At 39.3% G+C, this 8,851-nt stretch overlaps 1 protein-coding gene across 1 annotated transcript; it reads right to left on the bottom strand.

The window, feature by feature from the left end:
* Nucleotides 1-6,961: 6,961 nt before the first annotated feature.
* On the bottom strand, nucleotides 6,962-7,915 carry LOC137277251 (neuronal acetylcholine receptor subunit beta-2-like). Its single transcript, XM_067808913.1, has one exon. The coding sequence runs from the start codon at nucleotides 7,913-7,915 to the stop codon at nucleotides 6,962-6,964; it is 954 nt and encodes a 317-aa protein (XP_067665014.1).
* Between the last annotated feature and the right edge of the window lie 936 nt (nucleotides 7,916-8,851).

Below are 8,851 nucleotides of genomic sequence, written 5' to 3'. Positions count from 1 at the left end.
TATTTTACCATAAAGAAGAAGCCATTTGTTCTGTATGTTTTAATGAGTACAGATTAATGCTAATTATGCTGAAACAGAAATATAGAATATAAGTTTTATGGAACGTGGCATAAATAGTTTTGCATTTAATATTAGTATTTGTTCTGTTTAGACTGAGTGAGTTAAAAATGTATTGTTACATTGGCAATATTTCAGCCTTATGGTGACGAGAATTTGATTCTTAAGACTAAATACATAGCGAATAAATCCCTGTCACTGATGGACAGTAGAATAAAAATAACAATATTGTCACAGTTATGCGTTGCAACCACTTGACTGCATTTAATAGAATAAATAAAGAACAACTAAAGCTGGCTGAAAGGTAGGGGATAATGTAGTCTGTGACACAGACGTTGAAGCAAATCTCCCCATGAAAACCCTCGCAAGTCTATAAAATGTAGCAAGTCTAGATTTCCACAGCTTGAGGAATGTGAAGAAATTCTCAGGTCTCCTTTTAATTATAATTCTATTATAATTTATTGTATATTATATTATAATTATTATTTTATATTTTTTCCTCTATGAGATAAATTCTAACTAGTTGTCAGTCTAGAAATAAACGGGACTTACATGTAGGTTTCAGTAGGTAATAGCTAATTTCCGGCAATCAAAAAATACAGAGAATACGAACAAGCATCTTGCTTTATTCCAGTAAAGGGAAAAGCTAATACAAGAAGCGTCCGTAAAATATAACACAGCTCAGGGTGTGTGGGTAAAGGGAGGTAATTCAGTATGGCGTAATTACTCAGCTGAACGAGACTGTGTCTGTGCTATTTGTCTGTTTGTTGTTTAACCACAGGCAACCTGTAGAGCAAATGTGATTGCGCTGCGTAGAGAAAATGACCATATATGCGAGCGAAGAGAGCAAAGGTTGGCAACGCACTTCCCTCGCTTCGGTTCAAAAAGTCAAAATAAAATATCGCCACCATCACTCCAAATTCCTCACTACTGGTAAACACATAAAAGATGATCCAAGACCTGACAAATGACCCCAATTTGCATACTTGGAAACGCCCCACAGAACGATCCCCTTGAAACAAGAGGGAGACAGGTTATTTGATAAATATCGAGAAGTTCATTTTCCCCGTGCGTTTCAAACATGAATTGTTATAGCACACTCGATTTGGGAACAGGTACAATCCCAACGAATTGAAGCAACACAATATACTGAGCAAATATGTTTAGGACCAACGATCCATTTCACGAAGCAAATGACATTTTTCTGGTTTTATTTAACAAAATTGTTGAATATCTAAAATTCTTGTCAATGCCCCAATCATCTATTTGTCTTCGTCTTAACTAAAGGTTAGCGTGGAGTATCAGAATCTTATGCCTGAAATTGCAGTCTTATCATTCGAAGGAATATGCGGTGTTGTTTTAATGGGTAAAGTTCACTTTTCGTCTGCTAAATATCAAATAGATAATGACTACATATAGTTAATTGTGTTTCATTTAACTTTTTAATATGTTAAAAGTTATCTGTTACTGAATGGTGGTGGCTAAATCAGAGACCCGGGAAGGTCCGGGGTAGAATAGGCCTTAAGCAACCCATGCTTGCCATAAAAGGCGACTATGCTTGTCGTAAGAGGCGACTAACGGGATCGGGTGGTCAGTCTCGCTGACTTGGTTGACACATGTCATCGGTTCCCCATTGCACAGATCGATGCTTATGTTGTTGATCACTGGATTGTCTGGTCTGGTTACAGACCGCCACCATATAGGTGGAATATTGCTGAGTGCGGCGTAAAACTAAACTCACTCACTCACTAAATCAGAGTAGCAAGGGGGAAATATATTTGTCCCATAATATTGTTCCTATTTTTCTGTACGGGCTGATTTTCGTCCATAATTCCGCTAGTGATCGACCGGGAATACATGTCTTTGAAATTTATATAACCGGTTCCAGAGAAATTGTTAGTAATATTTCCAAATTTCTGTCATATTTTTATTATGATCACCAAACTTGTGTACAGAAAACTGAAAATACCTTTTGACATTGATAAGTCAGTGAGAAATATCTTTGTACACAAATTTGTCGGTTTGGGGATTACTCAGTACCAGACTCAGCAGATTTATCAGTGACTAAAAAGATATAAAACACAGACAACTCACCAAAGATTACTCTTTTTTATGACAAAGTATGGGAACAGTAAAAACCTGATATAGTATGTGTCAATTAATATACAAGACACAACAATGCTGGAAAATTAGGCGGACTTACTGATTTATGCTTTAATTATCACCCTCTGAATCAGTCTCGGTGTCCGAATCACTTGCAAGTCCTAGGTCAATCACTAGTCTGTCAATTTCCCTTTCTACTGCGATTTCGCGTTGCCAGCAACCATCTTCAATTGTTTTAACATGTTTACAACATTCCGACCATTCTTTTACACCGATTGCAGACATCCTTTCATTGTGGCAACTTTTAAGGAACTTTTTGTGAACTGCAAGTTTCGTGAAGCGACATAATTTTTCACATTTGCTCAAATTAACCCAATCGGGTTTAGTTCTGTGTGGTAAGGAGGGAGACGTAGTACATCATGACCATGTTGGTTCAACATCGTGTCTACTCTGTAGACAGGGCCCGATTTGTTGGATTTTGCAAGAAACAATAGTCATCTTTTCTGTTGGCGGTTGTGGGACATTTGTCCATTTGCTTTCTATGACATAGTGCATTATCCATAACGATGACAGAGTGCAGTGGAAGGTTTGGGATCAACCTTTCCTGGAGCCATTTGGAAAAATTTTCAAAGTTCATCTCGTCATGATAGTCTGCTGATTTGAGTTGAATCAAAAACAAGTAAAGCATTTGGAACAAAACCGTTTTCACCCCCAGCATGAACCACAATAAGCCGAGGTCCGGTGCCAGACGGAGGTTGAACCCCATTTATTACGACTTCACCCTCAAGTTGCCAACACTTTGGGACAACGTGGTGTACATGCAACCATGATTCATCGATAAAGATGAGTGTTCGATTTTCTTCTCTGTATCTCTTTATTGCACGCAAGTATTGCAAACGCTTGGAAACAATGTCTTTACGTTCCATTAAACGTTTACGGGTTGACTGCTTAGAACCCTTGTAGTTCTTCTACCATTTTGCCATATCATACACCGTATCCAGAGTGGGTAGTTGTTTTTTTACGCCATATAAACTTTGTACAAATTGACGGACTGCACACCGGTCGAAATTATCAAGTTTGTAACTGCTTTTTCGGGTTTGCGCAACTTGGTGGGACTGATAAATGTAGGTCCACTCGCACTCCTACCACCTTCTGCCTTAATGCGCTTTAAAGTCGCCGTTGAGAGTCCAGTAGCAAGGCTACTTTGTAAAAGAGAATCTTCTTTGTTTGCACAATTTTTGTCCATATACATGATAACATTGTGTGCTATCTCCCTTCCCTGAGAATGAACTATTTGCCCATGTTTTCCTAACTTGGACATTTTTTACAACTGAAGTCAGTTTAACAGTATTGAGACAGGTGTAAAACAGTAGCGAGACTGGTGTTACACAGTAGCGAGACGGGTGTTAATCAGTAGCGGTGTTGATTTCATGTCACGATTAGCATGTATTGAACGGGCATAATCGTCAAGCTACCTGTAGCAGCCAAGTGTACTCGCCCAATTCGTTGTACCGCCTCTCTTGTAACAAATGCGTTTAGTGCGCAGGATCATCTAATATCTGTCTAGCAGTAGGTTGTGCTCTCAGATTTCCAACGCCATATTTAATAATACCTGGAATACTGCTGAGAGTGGCGTTAAACAACAATCGTACCTAATCACACAGTACATGAAAATCGGACAGTTTTTGGTCTGTTTTGGAATGAAGGAGTGAGTTTACTATTACGCCGAAATATTCTAGCAATATCACGACGGGGACACCAGGAAAGGGCTGAAAACAACTGTACCCATGTGGGGAATCGATCCTGGGTCTTCAGCGTGACGAGCGAACGCTTTAACTACTAGGCTACCACACCCCCACGTTATGGCAAGAAGTGGTATGTTCAGGGCAGTCACATGTTAATTCATCTGCCAGTTAATCTCTCTAGGACTGACAAATTTTGTTTATTACTATATTATGTTTAGACTTGTCCGACTATTTTAGTCAGTCCGGCAGTCGGACTACCGGTGTAAGGTTGGTCACGAGTTGGATGTGCAGCTTTTAGGAAACTCCATGGTTGAGCTGTTATTCTGCTCATCATAGTTTGTTTGAGCCTGAAACTCTGCTTATTGCTGTCCGTGCGATCTCTGAGCGTGTATTCCTGTCGTTGTGTATTCATTAAAAACGTTGAATGTTTTGTTTTTCTTTCCCCAAAGACCTACTCCACCTTTGACGTATATGAGTTGGCACCATTGTTGATCTACAGCGAACAAATCAATATCCGAGAACCAAATTAAAGTGGAGAACATACAATCACCATCTAAATGGAACCATTCATTTAATGAAGTTACGAGTATGTACGTTGTGTATTAAGGTTGCCAATGCACAAAATGCGGTGCTAAGTATCATAAACATGTGTTTAGGAAACACAGAGTTTGTCAAGGTGGTTGTATTAAACAATATCAGGTATTCTGTTATAGTGTCTATCTAAGGCCATCGCCCAAATATTTATAAAAAAAATAATTATAAATAAATAATTAAATAAATAGCCCCCCCCAAAAAAAACAAAAAAAAAACAAAACAAAACAAAACAAAACAAAAAAACAACAACAAAAAACAAAAAAGACAACAACCAAAAAAAAGGAAAAACCCAAAAAAAAACCAAAAATAACCAAAAACAAAAAAAACACCCAAAAGACAAAAACAAACAAACAAAAAACCATGTAGCCAGGCCGTATGAGACCTATTTGCTATTTTTCAATTACCATTTTTAATCGTTATCAATACCGCAGTGTACATTATCTTGTCAGCTACACTGGTGCTCTCTTTGCCACATTTAGTAAGTACTACAGGTGTGACGATACGGAAAATTCACGATACGATAAGTATTGCGATATTTTGGATACGGTTCAATTCACATCACGATGTGCTATCTTTAGTTATTTTCTTTAGAATCGTGTATTTTGATATCAAGGAACAGTGTAAATTTTGACACAGCCGTCAATTGCTGATGAAAATTAACAATTTTAAGGTCAACGATTCGTATCACGATACGGAAAAAGTATCGATATATTTATCGCCCGATAAAGTATCACGATTATCGATACTACGATATATCGTCACACCACTAGTAATTACTCTATATGACATTTATGGCTAGTATTGGTCACCCCTTTCCTGTGTCTGTCATCACATCAACTGTACAAGGAAGTGATATTGTTCCGAATTCTCTTTTGTGTCCATTATTTAGCCTTTGCCTGTCCATTGTTGTCAAACACTGAATACATATACTTACCACCATATTGTCAAAGTAGGGCCCGGCATTTCGACCGCGTGTGTAGGGACGACCGCGAGCAGGAAAAAAACTTTTCTTTGCAATTGGAAGCGCTCTATCTCGGGTTGAGCTGAAACTCTGCTCACCTCATTCATGTATGCTTGTTTGTCATGTTTTGTGGAACCAACTAAAAAGTTTAAATTCAACTTTTCATTTGTCTTCATCAACGTATTGATCATATCAAATAATGAGCTAATTTCCCAGTCGACGCACCGTGTACCACGCGATGACAATTCCACCAAAAGATGCCTGGTTTTTTATTATGGGTTCGGGACCGCTTGTGTACATCGCAAGCTTTTTATATATCAGGTAAAACAAATGGTGCCGTTAAATTGTCAGAAAAGCAGTGAGTGAGTTTAGTTTTACGCAGCACTCAGCAATATTCCAGCTATATGACGGCGGTCTGTAAATAATCGAGGCTGGACCGGGCAATCCAGTGATCAACAGCACGAGCATCGATCTGAGCAGTTGGGAACCGATGACATGTGTCAAACAAGTCAGCGAGCCTGACCACCCGATCCCGTTAGTCACCTCTTACGACAAACATAGTCGCTTTTTTATGGCAAGCATGGGTTGCTGAAGGTCTATTCTACCCGGGACCTTCACGGGTCAATACCAGAAAAGGGCTCAAGACGAGTTAAACTTATTGTGATATTCTAGTTCTAGCTCTTTTACTGTGCTTCGTCGACAGTTTTTTACCATATACATACACTCCTTCTTTTCAAGGATGTTCTCGTCACGATATGGCTGGACTTTTGCCAATAAGACGTTAAATATTAACTCACTCACTCATCTCTTAAAATGTAGAAGATTCTTCTGGGAACGTAAAGGTTGAAAATGTAAAGGACATTAGTTTCTGCTAATAGTTACAGGTTACAATAGAAGAAAATGCAACATATTGACACAAACAGTGAAGAGTAACAGTGCATGTTATTGGCAAAGAAGTTTCAGGATTTTAAGAGCGGACGTTCTTGTTCGTACAGACACCTTGCAAACTGCACAAATGCACAATGTCCGGGTAGTACCGTCCACTGATCCCTCCATACACAATACTGACGTTGCATTTACCGGTTCATGACCTAATTTGCAATGGTCAGCATTGTTCCTGTTTTCCAGATGCTGACATTGAAACAGACGGAACGCTGGTGTTTGTCCACATTTGCAGAGGATATGTACCTGTTTTATGGCCTGCTAATCCAACAATATGTAGATTTAACGCAATGAAGATCATAACCAATTAATGAAATCAATCCAGTACATCAACCTGGAGCAGAACAAATATAATCAACAGAACATTTGGTCCACAAAGATTAATCGAACTTTCTTGAATATAACAAAATGGGGAATGGCATCATACGAAATTGTGTGTCACTGAAGCAGACAGCACGTGGAAAATATCGGAACTGTCTATTAAAGTTTTACAAACGTAAACTTTTCTGTATGGGATATTTCAAGTCAAGAACTGACCATCTGTGTCTGAAAACAACCGCTAAGAAAGCATATTTTGGTAAGGCGTTTCAGTGCTTCCTGTCTGAAGCAACAGAAATGCAGAACATGACAACATCAGTGACATCACAAAGAAAAAACCGTCAAGGAATCGTTCAAGTGAAAAGTTTTGGCAACACCGTCTTGGTCGCTTCGTTTCCAGGGATTCCTCAGTGTTCTTGGATATGGACAGCTGTCGAGTTTTCGCTTCTTTTGCCTGTTCCTTGCGATGATGGACAGCAATCACCAAGATGGAAGCCAGAACAGTAAAGAATCCTTGAACTTCAATGACTGTTAGAAACGATGTAAGGGCTGACACATTATCAGAAGTTGGTGGTACTGACTCATTTATAAGATTAAGGAACATGGTATGAGACACATACACAGCCATGAGAAAACCCAGTTTTTCTCCTGATCGAGCTGGGATGAGGAACACGAAAGGATTCAACAGGGACATCAAAGAGATTGGGATGATCACGTTCATCCAATAGTATGTGGATTTTCTATCCATTCGAATTATAATATCTGTTTCCTCTATGTCATCGTCCCCATTCCGTTTTTCATGTGTCAGATTACCTACGTGCCACTCCCCATTCTCCTCGTAGTTATCAGACTTAACGATTCTTTCAATGCTTACATTCAATTGGTATCCAAACGTAGGAGCAAACATCAGTCGGCATAACTGAGTATCAAATGGATACGCTGAAATAGTTATCTTGCACCGGACTCTGAAAATATCCCTTAGTTCCCATCGGTGTATCCCTGAGTCAAAAAGTATTACTGGGTTGTCGCTCGTCAGTGGTCCCATATTTTCCGCACTGTTGGCTAAGCCAATTCTGGGTCGCCAAACATCCTTTTCCTCAAGCTCCAAGAAGGACTGACCTGAACGTTCGGAGGAATTCCATGTGAGATGGGGATCATGCCAGGTGATTGTAAGGGAACCTGCCACAGTCAACATTTGGCTTTTCGAATTAAAATCTATCACAGTGAAGAGCGAGAATGACATATTCACTTTAATGGCCATATCAGGGCCTGAGTGGGGCGGTGAAGTCTGCTGGATCCTGCTTAGTACATCATTTCTCAGAGTATCTAAAGTGTCCACTTGAAACGCACGAGCAGAAGCGAATGTTGTCATAAAAAACACCAAAACATATAAGTCACAAGATGCCATTTAACACTGCTCAAAAGCCCTATTCAACATGTGGTTTAAAGCGTTGTTTGAAGGTGGAATCCCAGTAACTGACTAATGTCTACGCGTTCTGGAACTGATCTGTTCAAAACTGTTTGAGAAATACTGCCACTGAATGACTTCAATGTAAATAAACAGTGACAAAATTGTGTACACTGCAGCTCGAAAAGTTTATCGAAATCTGTCCATTGCCAATAATCAAACAGAAACAACAATGGAACTGTCACTGTGCAATCCCGTGCAAATCAATGTCCCGTTAGCACAGTCAGAGTGGAGAGTACATATCAATTTTCACATTACGTTAACAGGAGCTCTTGATTAGCTCTGACTGAATACATATGTCATCCTGTCTCAGGGAGCTTCACGATGACATGCCATCTGTTTACAACAGTTCCCCTTTCATATTAACTTGATCAATAATTTATGCTTGTTTGGTACTGTGCTTTATTTTTGAGGGATATGTGTGTGCGTGTGTGTGAGAGAGACACTGTTAAGATTGAAAAATATGTATGTATACCGAAAGAGAATTGAATCCTCAAGTCCAAATGACTCCTCCAAACCTCATTCCTTTATCTTCTCAGGACAGGGCATTGAATGCATGGTACTAGGGATGCTTGCAAGGGTGACAGAATGAATCACATCGTATCACCTATTTGAAACAGAGAAATAGAGTAAGAGGATATGTGTCGGGTTCAAATCCATTCT

This window comes from Haliotis asinina, chromosome 1, assembly GCF_037392515.1.
Source record: "Haliotis asinina isolate JCU_RB_2024 chromosome 1, JCU_Hal_asi_v2, whole genome shotgun sequence".
NCBI lineage: Eukaryota > Metazoa > Mollusca > Gastropoda > Lepetellida > Haliotidae > Haliotis > Haliotis asinina.
This window is presented reverse-complemented; position numbering and strand designations above follow the sequence as displayed.

Bases quoted from the DNA above. Each gene is read 5' to 3' on its own strand.
- LOC137277251 (XM_067808913.1), bottom strand. From the start codon at position 7,915: ATGTTGACTGTGGCAGGTTCCCTTACAATCACCTGGCATGATCCCCAT.